The sequence below is a fragment of the Branchiostoma floridae genome, chromosome 9, assembly GCF_000003815.2.
Source record: "Branchiostoma floridae strain S238N-H82 chromosome 9, Bfl_VNyyK, whole genome shotgun sequence".
Taxonomy (NCBI): Eukaryota; Metazoa; Chordata; class Leptocardii; order Amphioxiformes; family Branchiostomatidae; genus Branchiostoma; species Branchiostoma floridae.
In genome coordinates, this window is record NC_049987.1 from 8,585,877 (window position 1) to 8,612,887 (window position 27,011).

General features: G+C 41.1%; 1 protein-coding gene across 1 annotated transcript; it reads right to left on the minus strand.

Annotated features, from left to right (window-relative positions):
- Window positions 1-3,646: 3,646 nt before the first annotated feature.
- Window positions 3,647-26,752, minus strand: LOC118423534 (peroxidasin homolog). The gene is made up of 12 exons (XM_035831720.1): window positions 25,624-26,752; window positions 12,500-12,811; window positions 11,094-11,241; window positions 10,416-10,531; window positions 9,440-9,694; window positions 8,959-9,279; window positions 8,086-8,202; window positions 7,704-7,791; window positions 7,346-7,455; window positions 6,658-6,785; window positions 5,220-5,380; window positions 3,647-4,641 (listed from the first exon to the last, which is right to left on the minus strand). The coding sequence occupies exons 1-11, from the start codon at window positions 26,006-26,008 to the stop codon at window positions 5,258-5,260; spliced, it is 2,103 nt and encodes a 700-aa protein (XP_035687613.1). The 5' UTR covers window positions 26,009-26,752; the 3' UTR covers window positions 3,647-4,641; window positions 5,220-5,257.
- Between the last annotated feature and the right edge of the window lie 259 nt (window positions 26,753-27,011).

Here is a 27,011-nt window from a genome sequence, read left to right on the forward strand (position 1 = left end):
GAGAGGAAGCCGTTGGACATCATTTTTATCCTTCAACAAAACACGGCGGGCCTTAACCATCTCCATTATCTTTTATCGCCTGAGGCGTCCATCTTCGAACCCATATGCCAATAAATTCTCCTGGTAGAGCACGGGGTCACCTGAGGCCACTATCTGGCTTTTGTTATGTGTATGAGGTCGATAGTACATCTGTATGTCGCTACCGGCTAAGCTTTAGAACTTTATCATGGGATTCGAAAATAGATCCCGGATCATCTGACGTCTCTAGTGATCGATCGTGTTGCCACGACTTTATTTCTTGTTCAGGAGTCTTACTTCAATGACAAAGGTCTGAAATGTTTTGTATATGATATATAGCCCCAAAGCCTGTGAAAGACATTTAGAGTTTGCTTGAAAGATAAAGTATGCTGATGTGCGTTTTAATGAGTTCGAAAACGCGTGGCGAGTGGTCATAAGAAATCTGGTCACGAAGTTGCATGATGTCGTTGTGTAAGTTCATGACTGAAATTCATTAAGCGAGGCATGGATAGCGCGCTGCCTTAATGAAGGTCATTCTGAGCAAACATAAGCATTAGCCATGGCTATCGGCGGCTGGAATCTGGTGGTTGCCACCCGGGCGACATTGGGTCTACTTCAGTGGCTTGATTATGATGGCGCCAGCCGACGTAACATGGCAGACCTATGCTGACTGATCTTTGATACAACTGTCGACATGAACTTCATTATGAAAATAGATCTCCTCATGGGTGTTTCATCCGGCAGCACCGACGACAGCAGTATCCGGTAACATTGATGAATCTCTGATGTCTCCAATTCTCTCTAGACTAACAATGTCATGACTTAGGCTTAGCATTCGGTGATTAAGATGGAAAAGGAGTCGTTTTTCCTTTGTGCCAGGAAGTTTCTTCAAAAGTATCTTCGGTAGGTTCATCAAAATCACAACGTTGGATAGAAAATGTTAAACTTTTAGTTTTGGTTCAGCTTTCTGGAACGAAATGCGTACCCAATACTACCGTGGACGAAGAGATAACGACAAAATACAACCAACAATCTCTTTTGTTTTCACCCGGAGGGAAGACATTTTGAGTTCTATACATAAAGCTTCAGTATATGGTTTCATAATCCTGCAGGAAACTGCATGGACTGCATCCCTGTCCCATCGCGCTGGTAATTTCCGTGTCACCATGAAGGATGGGGAGATGGATTACGTCGGTTAAACCGGTAGACTTTGGAGAAATTGCCTCATTTACACGCTCTTATACTTTAAATCACTGGTCATTCATTTAGAAGTTCAGTCTAGCATCGTTTTCCCATAAATCAGGGAAAAGACGGGTGCCTCTTCCATTAGTCGTTCCGAACATATCTCATTTAGTCCGCTGGGTGTACGTGTACAATACCATGTGGAAATGAACACATGGTGAAGGTAATAAGTCAGATTAAACAAGAACGTCCATGAACCAAAAATATTTATACAAAGCACACACACATGGAATAACGCTTGTGATGGTTAAAAACTATGTCTACAATTCGAGTCATGTTTTCGTCAAAATTTATCATAGATAAGGAAATATGAATGCATGCGATTGTTTTACAGCGTAACGTGCATCACTATCAGTATCACACTAGTATATAGACTCGATCCCGTGAAATTATGGAAGGCTTAGAATGATACTGAATAATGTTATCCTCTAAAATTTACTATTGAATTTTTACAAGCGTCAATACACAGAAGCAAAACGCAACACAGCAACAGCACCAGACCTTGTGTTTTTCCCACTACATTTCCTACATATTGCAGTGGCACATACATCTTGTCTTGTAATGATTTGATATGTATTCTCATCCAATCAGCTAAGACATCCTGTCAAACGAGACTTATGACAACGGGTGCTTGACCGGGCAATGGGAACAATCAATCCCTCCCGTAAAGCCCCTCCCGCTAATGGCATAACGCTCAGTACTGACATGATAGAGTACCCCCGGGATTATGTCCGAGACCTCTCTCATCTGACCGGATCGTTGTCAAGGATCTAAGTTGCAGCGTAATGAGAACATCTCGTGATATTGCCGGACTATTGGAAGCCGTTTCAGGCGTGTGAATAGCACGTTGATGCAGTTTAAAGGTATTGGACGGTAAATCATTACCAGGACATTGCACTAAAGATGGAATATGCATGTAGGAAGAAGTAGTTTCAAAGTTATGGGCATTTCTTTTGAGGCGGTTTCTTTTTAACTGAGAGCTAAATTTGCAGTGGCAGTGAAATATGTGGAAGAAAACTTTTTTGCCTATAAATGCCAGCATAATTTAGCTCCCACAGATTTACATGTAACTCTCATCTAGATTTTGTTTCGACAGTACGCAACATAATGCAGTATTCTTACTTAGTCTTCGACGAATTTTACCAAATTTTACGGATGGTGCAAAAGTCGAAGAATCTTTGTTACCGTAAAACCTTTTATATTAAGTTCAAAATTCCCTTTGTATATAGATGTATTTAACATTTCTTTCAAAGATGCACCTATGGACTTGGCAGATCAACAGAACACATCAGCGATGTAGTGAAGGCTGCAGATCCGCTCACTACCGCTTGGGGTCTTCCAGAGTCTATGGATCATTTCACGCACAAGTCATGAGGAGCGTTTACGCTACATCAGTGTCCTCACCTCTGGCTTTTTAATTACATGTCCTGACTTTTCTTCTGCATTTTTGCGCCTAGAAAGGCTGGCGTGGAAATGGACCATGATATAGAAATCGATATCATACCATGCAGGGATGCATCCCAAAAATGCCGGCAAAGGGCAGCTACCATCCGGAACGAACTTGTCCAATCTTCCCGTGGCCTTAACCTTCTTTCTTAGAAGCTAGCTGACAGAAGGCGAGGTATGTTGCAGATATGCCGTAAGTGCTTGAACTTTTCCAGTGGGAGGAAACGGCTTGCTATGATATTTCTGTGGTGATGTATGCTTTGTAGATAGTGTAGTTGCTCTTTCTTCAATAAAACATATGACCTAATTCTAGTTTCTGATTAGGCCATGGACTACATATTCTGATTTTTAACCACATATTTTTTACGTCATACTTGGGCCAGAATGCCGGTCCATACGGGTGACCAAGCCAGTCCATTATTACAGTATGATCTGGGCGTCGAAGTTGTATTGCACGGGCTTCCATCGAACGATTGGAACGCAATTCGAGTGCACCTCTGTCTCAAATTCGAATTAATCTTGTCCAAGGACACCGAAATGTGCATTTGGAATGAAAATGTGTGTCTGACATAAATAATGTATAGTGTAACACAATGTATTCCACATCAGCCTCAGTTCCCCAGCGGGTCGGGCCGGTCCGCTGTCAGGCCTGGGGGCCATCCTACCCGCAGTTGGGCTGGCACCTCCCTCGGTCGGTACGGAATACAGCGTATTCTCTATTTACATTAAATTACATCATGTATTCACAAAGCTGGTTTAAAAGGTACCAACGGGTTGTGTTAGCTCACTACCCCATCTTTATGACTTGTGTTCTCAGACATGATAGGAATGTTGTTGATTCCTACGGTTTGGTACTAAAGCTGTCAGAATCTGTGTCTATCAGATGTGTGTCATTTTGTCGCAGCTTGATACTGTAGTATAGTCACGTAACACAAGTAAGCAAAGTTTGATAATTTTTATTTTCTACTGGTATATGTTGATCAAACATGATGTAATAAGGTACAAAAATATCAATATTCCTACTTGGATTGTCTTCGTCGACAGTACAAAGACCACTATTGGCTATCACATGTTGAAAATCTAACCCAAAGGAGAAAATATCACGTGACTAGATGAAATGTTCTCGGATAAGAAAATATCAGATATAAATTCCCGCACAAGATGCAATAGCTAGATATGATTTATTGTAACTACGCTTTCTGTCAGATGCTGTAATCCTTGTATGATACATACAAGCACAAAAGTATGAAACTTAAATCGTCTTCTGGCATCACTGGGTCTGTTTAACATAGATAACATAGATATTTACGTTGCTAATGAAAAAAAGGTTTATTCACAATCCTGTAGCTGACATGTTGCTGATATGTTGAAGTTATACATCTTATATCTGGATTATTAGTGGGTTAAAGTAGCTGGATATTATCCTGTTAGAGTTATTAATTCCTATATTCACTTTATTCGGGAATTTTCTTAAATCTAAAAGGACTTACATTCACGAAGTAAACATTGACTAAGTTCTTGTAATGCAGATCACGAATGTGTAAGACACTGAGGTGAAAAACGAAGACAACAGATTCTGTTCTAGTCTCTAATCTAATGTTTTCTCCTTTCCTCAATTTCTTCACAGCTACAGGAAGTCGTCCTCTTCTCGTATCTCCGTCCAGAGGGGATACACCATGAACTGGATACCAGCTTTGGGAATCAGTGACAGTCTTGATCGTGAGAAATCGCCCTGGCATCAATCTCCGTCTCACACCGTAACCCTTAAAGATTGCAGTCAATGAAGGTCGGGACAAATGGGACGGAAAATTTGTAATTACCCTGACCTTGAACTATTCATATCCGGGGCTCATCTGGGCTGACCCATAAATCAGTTCTGCCGCACAAGGCAAATATTCCCCACCTGAACTCTTCATCAATCAGATCCAACGTCACCTGCGTTAGAAAGAGTCATAAAAACACCGGTGAGGTGATTTAAACTCCTTGGTACATCCATCGCAGTGAGGCCATAGCTTATTCTTGACTGCTCAATTGCAATCTGAATGTAAAATAGAAGTAAACAAGGTAAAAAGATGTATTGCTAGTGTACAGGCCAAGTAAGTCCAATTTCATAACGAATACGGTTCAGTCTTGACAAAAGCTGCAATTTAACTAATTTATACCAAGGGTTGGCTATGATTCGTTTGCTAGATCAACACACTTACCAGAATGCTTTGGGATACCTTAACAGTGGTTTTGGATGGCGAAGAAAGTTTAATAATCAACGTAATGCTCAACGATACTTGCTTTGATACCATTTTGCAAAACAGCATAAATTATCTTGACAACTGTCACTGAAGTTAATATTAGCTATGAAGGTGTTGCATCCCAAAACGTGTAGCTAGTCGTAAATAACCATGATGTGTTAGATCTAACAATTGCTATTTGTGCACAATTACTCCCACAGAGGTGCAATTTCCGTCCATGATCTGATCATGTCATATGATATTCTCATGACACGATCGTATACCAACCTTTATTGCACTTTACATATACGGGCAGTGACGTATCGTTACACTATTCTTGTGTGGAGCTGGCAGCCCGCTGCTGATCGGACATCCAAACTTCCGGAGTCAAGAGTTCTGGACTCCACAACCCCCTCGGTACTAGGTCTCCTCTTCCACGATGAAGAACGCTTGAAAATAACACAATAGGTTCATTTGTCTGATTTTGGCGCTTCAATGGTTGTCATGCCGGGTTAACTAACAATATGTGTAGCATTTAATTATCATCATTTATCATCATCATCTTTATCCGTCGTGCTTGGAGATGCATATGATTCTCTCCCTCCATCCCTATCCTCCATAGCATTAGTAAATAGAAAATTGTGTTCCGTCATTTTCAAACAGTGTTGAAATCAGTATCATTTTGTTAATGGCTGAATTTGTCTGAACATTTTCATTTTTTTTCTCTTCTGACGGTCTTTTTGAAATGGACAATGTCCTGACAGAAGGTGATTCAATGACACTTTGGTGAGTTATGTTGGGGCTTTTTTCTTTTTTTGATATAATTGGAAATGAATGATAAATGCTAGATAACACAAAGATATCATCTGGACTTGATAAACTTCAGTCACCTTCAGAAGCAAAATCGATTCGAACTGTTCATTTTCTACATCAACTTCTACTGTAGGCAACATAATGTAGAAAAGTCGATAACCCAGATTCAGGAATATTTCATGTTTGTTTCCTTTCCGGATTGACCAGCAAAAAGTATCGGAAATCTTTACGGAACACGTGCGGTAGGCTTTGAAATAGTGCCTTTGATATTGCATAAATTTAGAAAGGCAATATTGACGCATACGTTCTAAATACAGTTTGATCACCAATAGCTCGTAGCATCAGTCAACCTACTTTATGTTCAATATGATTTGAAAAATCTGATTGCGTCTTTGTATGAACAGCTGGTGAATAACTCAAATTTTGGCAGGACCTAATTTTTCTGCTCTCCAAAAACGCACGAGCTGTGTAGGTGTGACGTGGGCGTTATAATCATACTCACAAATTTGACTTCATTACTAAGTGTCTAGATCATGTCCGCTCGTAATATTAAACTCAATTCTCCGGCGCAGAGTGACTACAATGTACAATGGTAAGGCTCAGCTAATCCGGGCTTTTTTGCACGTAGCTTCCACCCAGCTGTCATACGACCACTTGAAATGCTTTCTTTTGGTTAAGCCTTTGATCTGCTTGGCTGAAAGCATTGAGCTTACGGCGGCCATTTTGGATTTTCCGGGGTCATCCGGGGTCATTAAACCAAAACGAGGCTAGCATGGCACCATTGTATTATACTATATAGGTAGGTATTGAGCTAGACACTGACACTACTCAATCTTTTCCGTTTCCCCCTCTCTTCCATCAAATCACTGAGGAGAAGTTGAAGTGCCTCCTCACTTACGCCAGGCCACCTTACCTTACTCTCCTGTCTTAGTGTTAGTTCTCCGATGTAGTATGGACAGTGTCTCTGGTACTTGGTATCCTCCGTGTATCCTCTTCTGTGTGTATTAAGACTTCCATACTCGAACTTCTTCGCTTCTTGAACTGATAAAAAGAAAAAAAGAAGTCTCATAAAAACGTTTCTTTTTGCACTCTTGCATTCAGTAGTACAATGGTCCAAAAATATACTAAAAATCACTACACACTTGGCCAAATTCGGCTTTAAAGAGACACTATCCCTCACTCGAATCATACATTTCTTAGAATTGCGTGTTTGGACTGGCTCTATTCCAGGAAACCTTGATTCAATGTCTATCCGGATGCACCTCCCTTCGCTGCGTGCCCGCGTAAATGTCACCAGTAACAAGCGATGTCATTACGCTTTTTCTGCATTGTATGTCTTGCTTAACCATGATGTGTCGTGGACATGCGTGCAGAGTTTCAGAAATGTGTCTTCAGCGAGGCTGTTCTGATAGAAGGAAGATGCTCCATGTCTCATTGGAAAGGGATGAAAATCTCCAATCCTCCTGCACGTCATCAGAGACAAGTTAAAGTCCCGATCGATAAAACTCATCTGATGAATTTCCTGCAAATATTACATGGCAGATCTAGATAACGAAAAAAATCACACCTATCAGATATTATGACCACAATGTACGACTCACATTGGCTGGATAGGCCAACAGTATCCAGACTGATAGTGGACCGTTGTTTGGATATACCATTCAGTTTCTGCAGCTCAAGGGTGGCGGTCAGATCTTGTGTTATCTTCAAGCTAGAATGATAACAATAGTGACACCCCTCCTCAAATTGAATATTGAAATCAATCTATTCTATATACCATAAGCCATACCAATACTGCAGCATCGTGGAGCAAGAAAAATCACACAGTTTCATAATGTCAAGAACGGCTTAGAATTGCCAAAAATAAAAAGATGCATTTCAGTTTGCTGTACATTAACAGCATGTCAATGCGTTTGTGTCAAATAATTAAGTCCCTATTGTAAACTATTCTGGGTTTACCTTGTATCGAGAGGTGGCTTTGTAGTAAAACCGTCGTTAGATCTGGAACAACATGGACTCAAAGCACACGACCTTGTACCCCTGTCAGCTGTAACAACACCAATTGAACATTCACAAATCGTTTGCCAATTCCCGAGCGAAAGGTTTCCAAAGAAACGAATTGTTCCCAGAGGACCCTTGAAAGCTATCAGAGAATCTCCTGAACGAAGTTACGACATACAGCCGCTAACGTTAAAGTATTACAACACATGAGGTGCTCAAGAGGGTTTTACAGATTAATTCTAAAGCATCACAAATACAGGCCTTAGATTTATATCATATATCATATCCTTGCATTCTTTGAAGGTCTAGTATACAGCGATATTGTTAAACAATAACTTACAGAAACAGCAGACTGGCATTTTTCTCGCTCTAAGGCACAGTACGATAAGTACAGCAAATACAATCCCCAGCACGACTCCAATGGTGACTGCAGCAACCAGGAGGACATCAGAACTGCCTGCGTAAGGGTCAAGGGACAAACAATAAAACATGTTGTTACATTTAAGACCGCCTCTGTTAGTTTTAGATCCCAATTGGGAAAAGGGGCACTGTCGGGCAGTTCACAGGCTGGTTTTTATTTTGCACTTTCAGACGTGAACCCTTCGTGGCCCCGTAGGGCACCTTGCGGCACCCGGGGTATTTTTGGACCCGCCCGGGCACCGGGTTGAATTCAAGTCGGACTTAGAATGAACTAGGGATCCGGTAACAAATAGACGCCGTGACCTACCAATGGGAACACCGTGGGCTAACCCCCCGATATCCGGCATTCCACCGGGATAAATTTGTGGCTTCGGAGCCCAACCGGGGCTACACGCCTGACGGGCACCGTAATGCAATTGGGACCTAAGCCTAACACTGTAGTCATTATCACCCTGTGGAAGTTAACAGACGGGCAGCCAAACGTCGGCTCACGTGGTTAAAAATGTTGTTATAAACTCATTTCCGAAGTGGATGAAGTTATTCACGAAACTAAAGACATTTCTTAAAGAAGAAACCTCTATGAGTTTAGAAACAAAGTTATTCGAAATTAGTTAGCAATTTGTTCATTTTTGTTTTATTTTTTTTCATTTTTTGTTCATTTGTGCATTTTAGCAGATTATGTTTGTCTATGACAAAGCAGATTCAAGGATACAATACAATACACTTAAATACAATTGTGTGAATAGAGATATTTCGAATTTCTTCACGGCCTCCATGTTGGAAAAACCATTACCTTCAGTGACGTATACACTGAACTGTTGCCTGTCCTTTCCGAACATATTTGCAGCTGTGCAGGCGTATTCTCCCGTGTGCGCAGACTCTGCAGATGTGATAACTAAGGCACTGTGTACTCTGTTTGCCGTAATAATGGTTTTTGTGACGGAGATCCGTCCAGCTTTCCCGGTTCGGAACTCCAGCTTTTTCCCATCATGCTCCGACAGTTCCCAGATGACGTCATCCGGTAGAGGGTCGGAGGCTATTGTGCAGGTGAGTTTTACCATGTCTCCCCCGGCAGCGGACACTGACGCTGGCTCACTCACAACTTCTGGCCGGCCTGTTCACCAAAAAAAATCCAAGACTTATTATGATATGTATGGTGAGCCATTGGAGTAATAATTGGGCGTACCTTGTTTCTTTACATATGTGTATGCCAATCATTTCGTCACACAGTGATGAGTGATAATGTGAATATAATGCATTAAGCAATTGCTTACCTATAACGTTTATGTACGTTTCTCTTGTGATCTCGGGAAATCCATTACTTTTTGCAACACAAACATACACTCCTTCCGTCTGATAGTTCAATGGCGACAAAGTCAAAGGGTTGTCGTATGGCTGGTATGTATCCCTCCGCCGCCAACTCACACCCGGTTTGGGATTTCCCTCCGCCGAACACTCCACAGTAAAAACGTCTTGTCCATACAGAACGCTTATCTCCTGGTCAAAGGTCGGCTTTATCTTCGGTGGAACTGATAGCGTACGAAGAAGAAATAGCAGTATGTAAGGTATTTTGTGAAGTATCACTACCATACGGTATCAACGGACACATCTCATTTCGATCGCTATGTATTTTATCTTGTTTCTCTTCATGAAGATGATAATGAATTTTATGTTATTAAAAACTCGGGGATGTAAATGCTCCAATGAAACAAATTGAAATGGGATCCTAATGTATTCAGATAAACATACGTTTTCGCAACCGAGATAACGATTAAATCTCCTCAGTTAGAATTGCAGGGATTACTTGATTCCTGATAAATGAATAGCAGCAACACAGATGCTAAAGGTAATAGATGAGACACACCATAGCAGGCACGTTTCAATTGCATACAAACAAGGTACATTAGATACTTAAGCCCTATAAGCCCATGATTTGTTCTTGCATTAAGCAGTTGTCACATTAACACATTTTGATGGAAATTAGCCCGTGCCTAAGTCTTAAGACAAGGGACTACTGACCTCCGCCAGGAAAGAGCTAATGGATATTTTCAAACGTTCCTCAATCCCCCTGATACGGCAAATCTTACAGAATGAGACAAACCATGCATCACGTTAGTCTAATGGATACTTCTATAGTCGCCATGCGGTCAAACCATTAACATCACAAACCCCTCTTCTGGTCAGCGTTAGCTTTTAGTGCCTTTGATGGCAAAGATAGGGAGGCATCGATAGAATGGATGTCTGCCTTACATATGACCTCCATAGTGATTTGTCCTGTCCCGGTCGGCCCGATCCCATTATCGGCTTCGCACAGGTAAGAGCCTCCGTCTGCCTGGGACACTCTGGGTATCAGCAGAGACGAGTTCCTGAATGGTGGGACAGGAATGGGGGGAGTGAAAGGTCTATGACTGAAAGAAAACGCCGCGAAGACTCACAAAACACTGACTCTGTAGACTTTTAAGCCAACACTGCTAGTACATTTAAGAGCATATGAAGTCGTAAAAGCGGTTCGTTGTTTGACGTCGCTAATAAACAGCTTACAAGGGATTTGGCTGATGATAGCTGCCCTACAGCTCCATGAAATACGATAGGCTGATAGCTAGCCCACAAATTGCCAGGTATGTCCTCAACTGTTTCGTGAGATCTGCTTAAAATGACATAAAGTACCAATAGAAGCTAGTCCCTTTCAATGCAGAACACGCCCGTCCTTTCAAGCTGTGATGATGATGCTGTAACTATCTCCCTATAGCCTAAGGATTGGCAGCAATCTTCCACATCGTTATTGTTGCTTTATTTGATAGCAAAGTATCAATTTCAGAAACATGTAATTTTGTGAATGTAGATGCATTACCACACCGCTGCTTTTTTTCTAAACCTTTCTTTTCCCTTTTTACCATTACAAAGCTCATTTCCCAGTCGAGCCCACACCTTATTATGACGTCCTGTGGAATGGCTGCTCCATCTCTCCTCCATGTAACATCAGCGGGAGGATTCCCCTCAGACAGACAGCTCAGACTCACGTTCCTCCCCTCCAGGGCGACAACAGACCTTTCCGGCACGATGACGGCTGGAGGATCTGCAGGAGCGCATCAATGCCACTGTACAGTCAATCGTGTTTTATCTCGTGACAGAAATACCCGCGCCTGCCTGCTCAATGTGACAGCTAGATGCCATAGCTTCTCAATACTTACGAAATGTGTCGTGAAACGATAGCTTATCTCCACATTTCGTGGAGGATATGTCAACAGGTGATTTAATGTATTTATTCAAGCGAAGTCGTCACTACAGACAGACGTGTTTGGAACGTTGAGTTTGCAGGGCAAAATAAAATGGTTAGCATCACTGTCTACACGGCTTGAAAAGTTCTGACAGGTTTCCATTTATGGAATCTAATCAGAAGATAATTTGTGAGTTACAAGAGGCTTAATTAAAAGATTCACAATATTCGTATATGTATTTTGTAATAGTTGCCTTCCATCAACATAGTATTTTTTCCAGAATTTAATCTTGTCACCAGATCAGGTATTTATAGAACCAAATTTTGGTCCACGAAAAGTCTTTTCACAAGTTATGAGGAGTTTTAAGATTCTAAGTAGTTATATGCAGCGAAATACATTTTGTGTATTCTGTCAGAGCTGAAGGCCATTGAGATACAAACAAATCATTTCGCGCGACATTGTTAAGCAAATCGAGACAATGGTCGAGACAAGAACTGTTTACAAGATATGGGTCTTCATCTTTGACATATTACACACACTGCATTTTGCTGCCTAGAATCGTGAACCTTTTTATTTGTTGTCACCAGGGACGTTGGGTGTTCAGCTGCAGATACTGCTTTTCTGGTAGTCAAATTATGATCAAATTACTAGCATATTCCTACTTGGGGATGTTAGGGAGCAGCTTTAAAGGGGCCAAGGACGATCGATATTCTGCGCCGGACAGTTCTGGCAGGCAAGATATTCAATTATTTTTCAGCCAATCATTTTTGACACGTTTGTTACAACAAGATATCAAAAGTTCAGTTGCCTTACCATGTATAGACACAAGAGGCACAGATACAAGTTTAATCTTAATCTTCCTACACACCTGCCAAATATTAGGCATGGCGGCCTTGAAAAGGCGTCTTCTAACAGGAAACACCTGTTCCGTCATACCTTCCAGTGTATTTAGAGAATCTTGATAAATAAATATCATCATAATCCATCCAGCCACTGACCACAAATATCCGAAAACACACACACAAACGGAGATGCACGCACACTGACACACAACGAGAGATAGAGAGTGAGGGAGAGATCCTCAAAAGTAAGTAAAATCTTCAAAGAGCTGCTTACATAAAACATGTAGCTGTACGGAGGTCGCTTGTGATGGTGACACTCCTGGTACCCCCTGATCCGCCAGGCACGTGATGTTGGCCCCATTCTCCCATCTCGTCAGGAACAGGATATGGAGCTCTATCTCCACAGTGTCTCCGGTGGGTTCCGTTCGCTTGACTTCCTCTGTTGGCTTCAACAACTTGGTGCCATTGTACCACTTCAGCCGGGCTAATGGCTTCCCTCCCTCCGAGCGGCACTTAAGTCTCAGCTCCTCACCCACGTTGTATAATTTACGGTTTCCAGCTATACTTGGCGGAGAAGCCAACGCATCTGAGAATAAAAGGCATATTGCAATCGTTTATATGTAATCATTGCAGAATTTTCTGTAGTATAGCAACAAAATGAGCATGGCCCACCATGTACTTAACCTTGACCGAATACTAGTATGCAGTTACGTAGTATCATGAAAAGTGGAATTTCTAGCATTCATCTGCAGATGAAGATATTTCTATTGATATGTTTATTGCTAGCATACATCTGTGGTGTCATTCCGTCAGGGCGACGAGTACCAAAGGCATACATGGATGACATCTGCACAGAAACACACGAGTAGCAGAACAATGTACCCGAATAACAATCAGGGAGTAGTTAAAAGACCGACGTTGCGGTTGTCGTCTGTTACCTTCCTCAGGGCAATGTACTGGTTCAATTGGAGCTGCATGACAGGCATAGCTACCAGCAGATGTGGTCCCAAATGTAAAGTATTTCGCATACACAAATGTAAATAGGCATCAAACAACTGTCTGATACATCTTGTATGTATCTTTATCGGAGGTCAGTCGAATTTCGAATATCGCGATTGTAAAATGGTAGAAATGTGGAGCTTTGTGTCTGCTGATCGCACATCTTTGTCATCAATATCATTATTTTTATTTTATTTCTTACGGAGTAGATATATATACCTGGTTACCATTTAAACAAATCAAGCAAAAGTAGGCACCAGTTACACACTACTGAGTTTCTACTGCCTGTGTTGAAAAAATTGCCGCAAACCATACATCTTCGTAGACTTGAATTGAAATAATGATAAGACGTCTATCTTGTTATTACACTCTCCTACAGCCCCCTCCGAAGACTGGTGTAATCTCTACCTGCTGGGATGCGTGGCAAAAGGAATTATGAAAACCTGGAACATCCATCATTCGCATGGAAACTCACCAGTACTCCCCACTGAGTCAATATACCTAAGTGGCTTACAATAGGAGTTTTCTAAGTACGAATAATCCGCGCGTTGTGACGTTCCGTTTTTGTGTTTGGCCAGCAAAATCCAGTTTCACAGCTACTGTTGTGCTGAAGATATTCTTTATCATTTTACAGCACACAATGTACCTGCTGAGACGAAGCAATAAAGGATTTTAAGTCATTTCAGACTTAGCACATGCTGGGACCATGAGAATTATTTGTGTGTATTTATGAGGTAGAATTATAGTTTGTTTCGGAATTATGAATATTTGTAATTCATATCAATGAAAGTGTAAAAATATAAAGTATGAGAATCTCAAAATCATGCTATATTTCACAAGTATTCATACGTCATCAATATTAAATGTTATTGCATGGTCACCTGTCCATATTGCCTTCAAATCAAGGCGTTCAACACACTATCGTTGTTTGCGACACGTTAAGATGTGTCAGACGTTTAGAAGGCTTAGAACCATAATCATTGAGAGTCTCAAAAACATGTGACTGTACCAGACTACAAAACTGTGAATCTTATCTACAAGTAGTAATTTCTTGATATAACAATTGGTAATTCTACCAGTCTTATCATGATCTAATAGGGCTGGAGAAAAGCCTGAAATGTTCTTTTAGCGAATCTACGTACCGGTCTGTTAATGAACCAATATCGTCAAGTAGTTGAATAGAATAATACTGAGCATGGTCGAATCATTTCTCACCACACATTGTAAGACATCTGTACCTTTGGAAAAAAATCCTACGTGCACTAGGCTCTAAGGCAAAAACCAAATTACTTGCCAAAGAACAAAATCACACATCGATAAAGAAACGCAGACCCTTTAATCACGTATCGTTGAAATACCGTAAAATTATAATGTAGGTAGAAGATATTGCCCTAAAGGTTCTCAGTCATGCCAGGAAGGTGTTCAGTCTGTTACCTCCAGAGACATACAGGAATAACCGATCGTCTCCTGCGCCTTATCCGAAATGCTCTGCCATTTATCTCATTTCGTATAGCTTTTGGCAGGTTCTTAGCTACTGCCTAAAAGCTAACGTTGCAACTTCAGATGTAACCATCACTGTCACTATCAGCAGGTATTTCAAGTGTTTTATAGCTTACAGCAATCATAGAGAAGTCAATATAGTCATCGGTTCAATCTGCATTGTTTCTACTACTGGTTAAAAACCCTTTGTAAGTAATATTCACATAGCTTTAAACCTTCAAGCTTATTATCACACAGCTCTAGCTTTAACGATTCAGAGAGCTTTTAAAGTAAATCCTAAGACAATTTCTATTAATGAGTAAATCTATTGCTTTCTTTTAGAATGCAAATCTTTACATCAGACACTAGCTACAGCGCCTCATTTACAATGAGAAGAAAAATGACAGTACAGAAGACGAGGCTTTGAGGGATGTTGAGGAAATCAATTTTCTCTGGTTATCCTGGAGTAAGATGATTGATGATCCGGGACGAAAAGTTTATGGAGATTTGCATATAATCAGACTCAGAGAATTCTGTCCCCGCAGTGCCTATATATGCACTAACCGTATTACACGCGCAGTCAACTTGGTGATAGCGGTGACCAGGGCAGTCCTGGGTCACACTTCAATTCCCCTGCGCAATTGACGTGTTAGAACAATTTTAAGGTAGTTTTTACCGAGAAAAACCTATTTCCTTCGACACTATGTCGAGTTGATCAACTGAATCTAATGCAGATCCCACTCATCTGGCTATAGGTCTAAACCCTCGCGTACAGACCAGGTCGATAGGGCTGATGAAGATTAACCTTTGAATACCATGCCATTGACGTCAACACTGAATCAGACTTACATTCACTGGTAAATTTCGCTCGTGAGTATTTTACACATGAGTAGTTTGTGTGCAGAAGCCGCCAATGTGTCCCAGATTATGACCTTCAAATTCGTTATCCATTTAAGGAACAAGGTCAAAGATGAACTTCCCTGACTTGTGAACGGTTCTTGTCTCGACCAATGACTTATAGTTTATTCATGTCCAGATATATATGGCGGTTTACATAACAAGGCCCATAGGAGTTTTGTTGATATTATGTCTGAAGGGCCTTCCCATTCAACTTGCGTCATTTATTCGTACAGATTTGAGCATTCCTCTTACTAGCTACATCACGCCATGTCTTCCCGCGATGTGTATGCATTTTGAATGACATCGATGATGAAGTTAAATAAGCAGCACATATGGTATTGCTGACGACTTGTTGAAAAAAAAACAAAAAAAAAAACTTAGAAACGTTTGTGATACTAACCACTTGGATACAAAGACCAACCACAACCAGCTCAATGTATGGTCTTTGTATAGTAATGTATGGTGACTTTTATCACTACTAAGTAACCTTGGCCGGAAAAGAAATATTTCATTTATTTATTCTTTTAGTTTATTTAATTAGGGTAAAATCACACTTAGGCTTAATAGCCGCCTGTTTTCAGGTGTCCTGGACACATTGTTTGTTTGTTTATTAGGATCGATCTCCATTAGTGATATTGTACCACTAGTCTTCCTGGAGTCCGTATACAATTCATACATAATAAAATTGAACATAAGCAAGAAAACCTATACAATTTGTGAACAATTTGTAACAAGTAACAAAATCGACTGAGGTAGCTTAAAGTGATAAGAGGTCAACATTGTTACTGCACAGGTGGATGACATGATTCAAGACTTTTTAAAGCTGATGACCACCTGAATCCGTTATACAGCAAAAGGTAGTGTCTGAAGCTTCCCTGTTCTTAACCATTATAACAACCAAGTGGTGTCTTATAACCCGGGTATAATAAATGCCCCGCCACTGCCCAAGTGAGTGAAATGATCCCCTTACGAAATCTACCATTAGTCACGCTGTACAGAGGGATTAGCTTCCTGCTTGTTTTCCTAAAAGATTGAGAATCTCGTGTGTTTGACAGACGACTGTGGCTATAGCTAGAGAAACCAGGGATTATATGTGATAACGTAGTTAGTCTTGGCTTCAATTCCACCGCCCATGACGTCACGGCACGCCAACTGCCGGGCTCATCGTCAACAAGCTGCAAGGGTATAACTCAAGGAACAACGTCTTTACGATCTAAGTACATCTTATTGTGGATTGTACAATGTAAATTATACACTAATGTATATTCCGTGCTTATCATTTGGTGTGTGGTTGTGAATATGTCTGAAAGGTTCACGAGTTTATTTCATTTCTATCCTATCGTAGCCTATGTAATCTCTCTGGATCCGCCCTCATCAAGAGCAATGAGCTGAGTAATATTATTGATGAAATGGATTTTATATTGTCAAAAATCAATCACGAGGTCTTTCATAGAGGTAGAGCAAATAGAAACCCTGGCCTTTCACAAGATTACATAGCCTTCATCCCTACAATTCTTTTTCATAGACCTAAATAAATGCTGCCACAAACCATTCATTTCGACGTATTTCAAATACTCCACGACCAACGGTATAATGTATCGACTACCGACATCATATGAAGTTAATGTGTATATTTCATTTATTTGTTTTTGCATTTAGGATGGAAATTACACATAGAACATTTCCTTTGGCCAGCGTTCTATTTTGGAACCCTCCATCAGAGATGTGTCCACAATTTACACCGCAGATACTTGCCGCTCTATAAAACACATGCCTCCTATTTCGTTCCAGAGCGCTCATTGGTAGAGATGACATTTTCTTGAACTCTCCCAATCTGGCCTTGCCATCAATTTGAGGGAGAAGTTGTAAAATAAAGTACCAATGAACCCCTCAACATGCATGGATTTCCTTTCTGGCATTTTTGTCAATCATCAATTTTAGAGCATGGTTATAAGAAAAACGTATGCTTCAAACACCTGGAACGTATGAAAGGTTGATGTGGCATCAACATACAAATTTGTCTCCAACCAACGCTTTGTTATAGAATCACTCTTCACTACTATGAGCAAAGGCTATATATGCCTCAAGAAATATTGAAATATAGTAACTGTAAAGTAAGGTAAATATAAAAATTGCAACCTACAGGAATCTTTAGTGAATGATAGATTCATCTTAATCGTAAGTACAGTGGAAAACCAATGAATAAAAGAATAAACAAAATTCCTTTTTGTGAAAAAAGGCAATGATCCAGAAGCCCGGGCTCTAAAATGTTCTCGGTCCATTTACCTGGCGACATATAGGCACTCTCTTAGATTGGTTCATCATATGAGCACTGTGCCGGAAAAATGGTAATACTTAGAGCACACCGTAAGGAGATGGGGTACCTATTCTGGGAGACTTTAGATGTGCGATGAAATGGTGTGGAAATTCTACTGAGCTTCTGCATAGCTCCATCGTTTCTCTTGCCCCTGCAGATGGGGATGAAGGGGCCCCGGGCACATTTGCATAAAACTTTTTTTTAGTTGTAAAGAAACACGCGGTAGCAATGGAAAGTTATCTTGGGTCAATAAATCATTAGATTCCACACATGTCCGAAGGCGTAGTATCAATCTTTTGGGGGTAGACCCTGGGCTTACCCTGCGGCGAAGGGATAGATAAGGCTTTATCAACCGATAAACCATATGTCTCAAGTACGGTAATGGTATTCAGACTGACCCCGTTCTTGACAGTGATGAATATGAAGACCATGGTTATGTAGGTCATAGAATATATGATGACGAATGTCTTTCTTGATTACATATCCGCGAAGTATATCATAATAATATACGATTAAGATTCTCAGTAACAACTCTGAGGAATGAACCGATTCTTACCTATTCAAGCAAGTCAATCAATCACTGTTGAGGAAGTTTTAAAGAATAAGTTTGGTGGGAGTTTTACCTTGCAACCAATGAAACAATTCCAAGAATAATTATTTAGTATTATTTAACCCTTAAAATTCACTATCTGATATTTGACATGCGAATGGTAGAATGTTAAGCTAGGCTATAATCAAATTGATTCAACTCGTTCAGTTGCAAATCTACAATTGGAATATTGACAAGGTAAAATCTCGCCACCAAAATGTATCTTTAATCATCTAGTTTGTCACGTAATATACAAAGTATTTCATAAACACTGAGAAAACTGACGAAAAAAAGTTTAAACAGACGGTGACTAGGACAGAACAGCCCCCAGTAATAAATTAAAGTGGCAGAAGCGGCAAATCACTTTTCCTGAGACAATCCCTCGGGTCTTCTGTAAATCCCCGGGCGAGGCTCCGAGACTTTGACAGCGGTGGATGCACATGTTTTATCGACGCTTCACCCTCACGACAAAGCCTGAAAACCCCTTCAGGTGACGCTGCAGTGTGCAAGATTAAGGTATATTGGACCTGCAGCTACCTGGCACGTGGACACTGCAGCGATACTGTATCTTCCCGTCAAATGAGTGCACCAGAACTTATCTCTGCAAGTAGGAAGACTAATGGAAGACCAGGACGCACATGGGTAGTAACTGTAAACTGTAGATAGAATTATGTATGGTCTTCTGTACAGTAATATCCACTTTATGCAATGCATACGTAGCAACATTATAACTTATGTCTGTACATCTGTCATGCTAGGTATAAAGCAGACAGTCAAGTTGCCCTCTCTTTAAGGATAAAACGACGGATCAATGACACGTGTACAAAAAAAATGGCTAAATTCATGAATGTCAAAACATCTTGTAGTCGTCTTTTAATTGGAGGAGAGTGATGCTATTCTTATCATACGGTGTTGAGGCTGGCTGAAAACTCTCACAAAATCGATTTTTCATCATCGGTCTCTCTCTCGAAGATACTGAACATTTCTATAATAGGCACCTGGGCCCAGTAAGGAGCTTGTTGACATGCTAGGTGTCATCAGGTCGTAGGAAGTACGCCTGACTAAACAGAGATATCGGAAAGCTGTCTACGTTCCTACCTGGGTTCTATGTCCAAAACTGTTGCTTGCTTAAAGCCCCCTTCACACGAGAGCACGAATGAGCCGGAATACCGTCCGAATGAATTTTTTTTTCTATTCGTGGCAATTCCTCGCAATTCGTACTGTATTCTATACATTCTTACTGCATTCGAGATATTCGTCCCCGTTCTTTTGGCTGGCTCGAAAGTTTTTGACATGTTAAAAACTGTCGAGGTGCATACGAAGTGGAGAAATATCGAATGGCATTCGTAGTGGATTCTAGTGTATTCTAACTATTCTGACTGCAGTCTAACCGCATTCTACGGCATTCTAACACTATTCGAAACATTCTTATCTCATTCGATGGAGAACCGAAACGGCAAGCCACCTCGAATCCTGCCAGAATGGGCCGAAAGAATATTTCGAATGCCGTAAGAATGTCTAGAATGCACTACGAATTCTCAGGAATAGACAATAATTTTCATTCTGACGGCATTCCGGCTCATTCCTTCTCGTGTGAAGGGAGTTTAAGGCCCATTTGGAATTCCCACTCGGAATGGCCCCGAATGTGACACGAAGTTTGCAAATACTTCATTCGGCTGGTTCGGCTTAATTTCTGCTAATTCGATTTCCGTGTGAAGGGCCTATTACGTTTAGGAGTAGGGATGGTTGGATCACTGTGCAAAGTATTGCTGAGCTGTTATCCCGTAACATATTCAATTGTACTCAGTTTCTTCCTTCTTTTTCTCCAAATGAAAAATAGACCAGACAGATATCACCATGGTTACCGATATCTAGAGTGGTGTTTGATAACATAATGTAGCAAGTGTCAGGACAGAGCTGGAGTAGGAATAAACTAATCTCCAAGTAGATTCCTCCGTGGCTTTTAAACAGTAACATAAGCTGGGGAAGGAATTAGCCAGCAGAGGAGGATAATTGGCCACCGCGGCCAAATTGTAGGCGTTCTAGTTCTATAATATGTTACATGGAAATTCGCAACGGGAGCACTTTCAGATCAAATCATTATGGAAAGTAGGTATGATGACTATTACAGGTACTGATTCCTACTTTTAAAACTTATTTTAACAATTCGACTTCCATACACATAGAGGTCCGTTCATCGCCCATGTCCAGGCGTGCTAGATGTAATGTTTGCTACCCCTCACTAGGATAAGACTTAGTTACATTGAAAAACATCACACGTATCTTCCAAACAAGATGGACGTTTCCTCTCGTGCGACAGTGCCAGGCCTTCTGCCCTGGTTTGCCCCAACAGCCGCACATGGTTAATTGATATGAAGTAGTCTTATTGGGACCACTCTTGGCGCCATGTGGTACATTAGCCCTATCCACTTCCCAAACTCTTCTCCTCGGAGTTAGTTGGGCTTCTGGATATACTAGAAAAATATAGGCAAAAGTCATCCAACAATTGGCCTGATTCCAAACTCCAAGCTTGTCTGATAACCTAAAGCAACAGCAAACCTTATCAGCGAAGTCATGTGTGTGGGGTGCATACAATGGATATTCTGGGAAAAGTCGTTTTGTCAGTAATATGAAATGAGGGTTGGAGCTTATTGGTCTACAAATCAATTACTAAATATACAGAATCATCATATAGATGACATCGACAGTGACAAACTGTATGTGGCAGGCGGGCGCTCATCTGAATTTCCCCTTATTACACATCGAATGAAGAGGATTCCAAAATCATTGCTGAAAATTTAGCAATAATGCATCCAATCATAACATAATCACGCAGGAAGATGCAGGGTGTTAGTATCAGCTGCGCTCTTGTAATTATTGAGGATGTGTCGTCTTCCATTGCCTCCAAAGATAATGTCAAAGCCAAAAGTAGTAGCTCTAGATCTTAGAATGTTCTGTTATTTCTTATATCGTATATTTTAATATTCCTGCACGTATAATCATGTACTTATGATTAGCCTTTGGGTTTATTTTGCAAATAAACCGGTTACATTTCATTTCAAATTATATACGAAAAAGACCTACGACAGCCTCCCCTCCTTCGTCACAAAGCAATTAAATTGTGTACGCCCCATTTCCGATTGTCACAGAAGAGCCCCAATTTCTTGCTTAAAACCTGTCGTATGGCGATCAGGAAGGAAGTTTACCAACAACTTGACAAATGTGAACGGCCAAATGAACGGACTTGAATCATGTAGCAGTTTCTTTCTTTGTATGTATGTAAAAAATTGTGTATATAGACTTATAGGACTTATAAGGACTCTAAACAATGTAACTGTATCTCTGTTATATACTTTGTCTGACCCTTGTCGCTTCCCTCATGACCTCAATGAAAAGCGGCCTGCAGGCCGATTTGAGCTTTCAGGAATAAATGAAGGTTCAAACAAACAAGTCTATAGTCAGTTCAGTCACGTAATGGTTATGTTCACAATCTAGGTATGGGCAAACAACTCAGGGCGTATTGGCTGATCGGCTCCGTTAATCATGACTGCTAAGTTTGGCACTGGTTTGAAAGGTACTTGGGGACCTGCTCTATCACAAGTTAATGGAAAATGCGCTGCAGCAAAAACATTTGTACTGTCATTGATATCTGATGAATGTGGCTGTAATTGAAATGAACATGGAAGCGCCTGATGTGAGCAGGCGATAACCAGACCCTGTCACCATCCATTCCTTTTGTTTATCCCCCTGGGATGTAGGTGTTACATCATAGCAGACTAAGCGTCGCCTCTGTCACAAGTTCTTCGATATATAACACTTTGTTTCCGTCAGATTTTCAAATTGCAGCCTACTCTTTAAACCAAATGCCACAGTTTTCGAAGCTATATGCAGAGATAAAGAAAGCTACATTGTAAATATGATCTTAACGCAACAGGATAAGGCTCGTCACCACAGTATTCGTATAGTAGTATATTTGTTTTAGCTATTTCGTTATACCACCGACTGCTATTGGCAATACATGCTGCTGCGCGCATATGTCTTTCTCTTTGAGAAGCACTGTTTGCAAGACCCCTTGACTTGTCTGCTTCATGCTTGTGAAGTTAAAAGCTGCTTGACATTAAGTACCTTCCGAAGAAGTTGCTAGCAGAAAATTAGATGCATGCTGCATGTTTTCTGGTGTAAAATTTGGTGAACACCACTGCTACCTTTTTATCAATTCTTGAGTAATGCAATTCTTAACGGGTGCATGCATGCCTTGGATAAATCGTGTCTGATAAAATTTAAGGAATGTAATATGAGATATGTTTATGATACCCTTCACCAGTTTAACCGTTGTATTTCACTATTGATATTCATGGACAAAGTACATGTTGGACTCCTAAAGTTCCATTTCCTAAAACCGTACTTCAGCTTAGGTCTGCAAGACATTTATATCCCCAGAGTGGAATGAAGTGAGTTAAATCATTCTACGTGTACATTCCCCAGATCTGGTCAAATCTTGGCAGATCTTATTTTGAGTTGCAAAGTTCGAGTCGTCTTCTGAAGTATATTTCATATCGATCTATGGCCCACGTACTGCGATAACTGCACCACATGTGATTGATGCCTTTTAATACACAGTAACTTGCAATAGATGATAGTGATACATCCCGGGGATGATAGATATACCGTCCTGGTTTCTGGGTAACAATTTCTTAAAGCATCGCGCTATCGTAAGTTATCGTAATCTATCGCATACCCAAGGACACCCAATTCTATTACCAGTCAGCTTTCCAAATCCAAATTGTGTTGGAGTGATGGATGTACATCAATGCAAAAGTCCACAAGTTTCAGAGAAATGTCAATGGCTCTGTTTCTGGACACTTCAATATAATTGATTATTAGTATTTCTATTTCAGTCACCAACTGACTATAATGACAATGAAAATATATTGCATAATATCTATAAGGCAATATAAAAAATTAAGATTCATTGCTATATGTCCATGGATTGACACCTTGGATAGTGATGCATTATGGGGTCCATGTCGTTAAAAGCTGAGAGGATATTTTTTTGGAAAAAAGACAGCTTCAAATTAGAGACTAAGCTATTCTAGTATTGTTCACTCATGAGGCCATGTTTAGCCACAATGACAAAAATCCCCTTCATAACTGGGCCTCCAAGGTGCGGGATAACTTTATTGATCAAAAGGACCAAAAGGAGAAGCGATTATATGTCATCTGACACGATGAAATACAACACACCTGGCGACGATTTGCTTACGTTATGTCGATACCCTACCAATAACTTCTGGTTTAATGAAATTACTCATCTGACTAAACTTATTCTAAGACTCCGACAGGACAGATAACGAAAACAGTGTTCATCTTATTGCTCGATAAAGTTAACGTTGGTCCCTGTGTAATGTCATATATTTAAGGCGGCATGAAAACGACAAACTTCCAATTTAAGAAAATGGCGTCGTCAATGCAACAAAAATGTATTTTTTTTCTATGTATGAGAGTTTCCTTGCAAAAGGCATTAATGCCGCCATCAACAGTGACCTCTGACCATGTCTGGTTGAAACAATGATTCAACTGCGATGGAGACAATGTATTGTTAGACGTGAACATACATTTATCACTTGGGAACACACAATGTACATTTGTAGTATGCAAAGCAAAAAGACAAAAAATGCACGCAGAGACTTGCATATAAGACACAATATTTTTGGTTGGCATGAGGAATACTCTGTTTCTTTTCCGTCAACAATGTCTCTCTTAGTTTGTGGAACTGTCCTTAACTCGTACCGTTGCCTTAGTTGAACCGGACAGCTTACCAGCCATGTCTGTGAGCAGATTTGCGTAAGTCGGTGCTGCGCTTGCCAGATTGCTACACTGACTCCCGCACGGTAAATTCTGTCTCTTAAGCAACCCAGATGCCTCCCATACAAGAAGACAATTACCATCACCTTGACCTTTGTCTCCTTTGATTTCAATCTGTATGACCTTTCAGACTCCGGGCGTAATAGTGCGCTTATGAAGCGTTAAAATAACGATCATTAGGGTTTCTACGCGGCGCCCAAAGCTCCATTCCTCATAGGTTTAGACATAATGCCTTGAAATTGGGGAATCATGGCGCCAGCTGCCGTATTGGGAGGAAGACTTGAGGCAAGCACTAAATACTTGATAGGTGTTGTTCTAACACAAAGGTTCATGCTATTGTACATTCATTACATTAATGCGAAATGTATATAACATAATCAGTTACGTTACACACCAGTGCCGGCAGCAAGCTCAATCTATCGAAAACATAATCTTCGTCGGTGTCACGTATGATGATTGAGATTCTTGAAATATTACAGTTGAGTCAAATTTAGTGCCCAATTCTCGTATGTATCCATTGACTTTGTTGGCAGGAGCACCAATAGTGGCTGCCTGCATCGTCATCATCTGCCCAATACGCAGTCACCCTGAGATGGCAAGGCTCGTTAAAATCGACACACAATCTGCGGCCCACCTCTCCACCTGGTTCTTTTCACTGCCGTTCTTTTCGCGCCCATAACCACCGCCCTGAAAAGTTAACCCCGCAGCCGCTTTTCACAGTTCAGCTCGAAGCTATCTGACTGACTTAGACACGCTACAATACATTGCTCCCAAGCGTATAGATAGCATGTGGTTCAGCCCTCAAGGTACAGTTACCGCATGATGGTATATTTTTTACAAGCTGTTATCTCCCAAAGTATCTCACGAAAGGATAAAAGTAACTTTCCACATATCCATTTCCACAGCACAGTTAAGGCAAAGCAATAGGCGAAAGCCAGTTCTTTGCTTGTGTTTAAGTGGCATATCAATAACTGAGGTAGGGCAAAGAGAAGGAACCCGAGTGGAATGTCGATAAGACTAAAGAGGGAGGTAAATAGAGCAAACGAAGATATTGGCCGATTCGCGACTGCAATAAACTACGGCGGTTCTCATAATTGATGGATTAGTTGAATTAATTAATAATTCGGATAACGTACCAGGGCAGGCCTGCAATCGATGAGCATTACTGTACAAATGAACAGTAGAGTTCCTTACAGACTAAATACAAAGCAGGCGTAAACAAGTGTTTTACGGCGGCGCTTGGACTTACCTACAACGGTGAGCCTGGCATCGCCGGCGTCCCGTACCGTGAAGACGCTACACCGGTAGTTCCCCTCATCGGCAGGCTGGACATCCCGTATCCTCAGGTTGTACTCACCCCGCCGTGAACTCCCCACGATAGAATGTCTGGAGAACTCGGAGGCGACTCGGCCTCTGGCAGAAATGTGGTACAGTTTGTCGTCCGTTTCAGGGTTGTACCAGTACCAATTCACTACCTCCGACGGTCCCAGGCCGTTAAAAGCACAATACAGTGTGACCGTTTGGTTCACGAGTACCCCGGTAGATTGTGGTCGTGTGCGGTAGAAGGCAGCGTTGACGATGGGCAGTAGCACCAAGAGTACCAGAGAATATCGCAACGCACCTACCCTTTCCATGTTGGTCCTCTGTAGCGTTCCCTACCTACACAGATGTAGCAACAGTCTCCTATACAGACTTCACTCAGCAACTGGTTAGCAGAGCATGGGTGGTTGCTTGTATCTGCGAATGTACGACTTTCCTATTGGACGGAAACCGGAAGATGGCATCATCGCTTACTGCCGCCTGCGTCTACTTCTCTATGAGCGTTGCATGACGGGTGTTTGATTGCGAAGATGCCAACTGCACACAGCGAGTCTAAAGATAGGAACGTATGTACTCGACAAGCTGTGATCCAATGTAAGAAGATAGAAGGTCTCAAATCAGCTTCTATTCCTATCACGTCTGTTCGACGAAGCTTTACTACAAGAAGCAACATTGGACCGGGCTGCTGTAATGTCTTTTCTCTCCACAAAGCATGTCTCTGTGGGAGACCTACAAAATGTAATGGCGCGTGTTTCTGTAAGCCTCTGCAGAATTGGATCAACCTCTTCACATTGGACAGCAGCACTCGGCTTATTTAGGATGTCAGAAACGTTTTTGAATGAGATTGGATACTTTACGGCAAGGACATTTCGGACAAATTTGGCGGTAGACAGTGGACTAGTAATGCGGTCATTTGGGCCAACCACTCAAGCTGGTGCTGGTGACTATGGTGACAAATGAATAGAATCCAGCATTTGTAGGATTGAAAAAATGGAAGAGACATAGTGTAGTTCTTTTCAATCCCCACCACAAATGACCCAGAAAAGCGTGTATAACATTAGCAGTCTCCACCCACAGCGGCGCGCTCCCATTTAACACCGACCGGAATTTAAAGTCCGTAATTAGAATTTGCCTGACGCCACCTGCAGTGCCAGTTTGGCGGCATCGAGAGTGGTAGAGCAGCCTGGGAATATTCAGCCAGGGTCCAAGCACACACACATGCACAAACGCAATTGCACCCATTTATTTGATCTTAGCACAACAGGAAATAAGATTTGTCGCCTTGTTGGCGTATGAAAAGCGTTTGTCAAAGGATGA

Excerpts from the sequence above, each read along its gene's own strand:
- LOC118423534 (XM_035831720.1), bottom strand. The coding sequence starts at position 26,008 with ATGGAAAGGGTAGGTGCGTTGCGATATTCTCTGGTACTCTTGGTGCTA. Across the intron at positions 12,812-25,623 it reads TGCCAGGCTCACCGTTGTAG|ATGCGTTGGCTTCTCCGCCA; the intron begins GTAAGTCCAAGC and ends TTTTATTCTCAG. Across the intron at positions 5,381-6,657 it reads CACTAAGACAGGAGAGTAAG|CGTTCTTCATCGTGGAAGAG; the intron begins GTAAGGTGGCCT and ends GTTATTTTCAAG.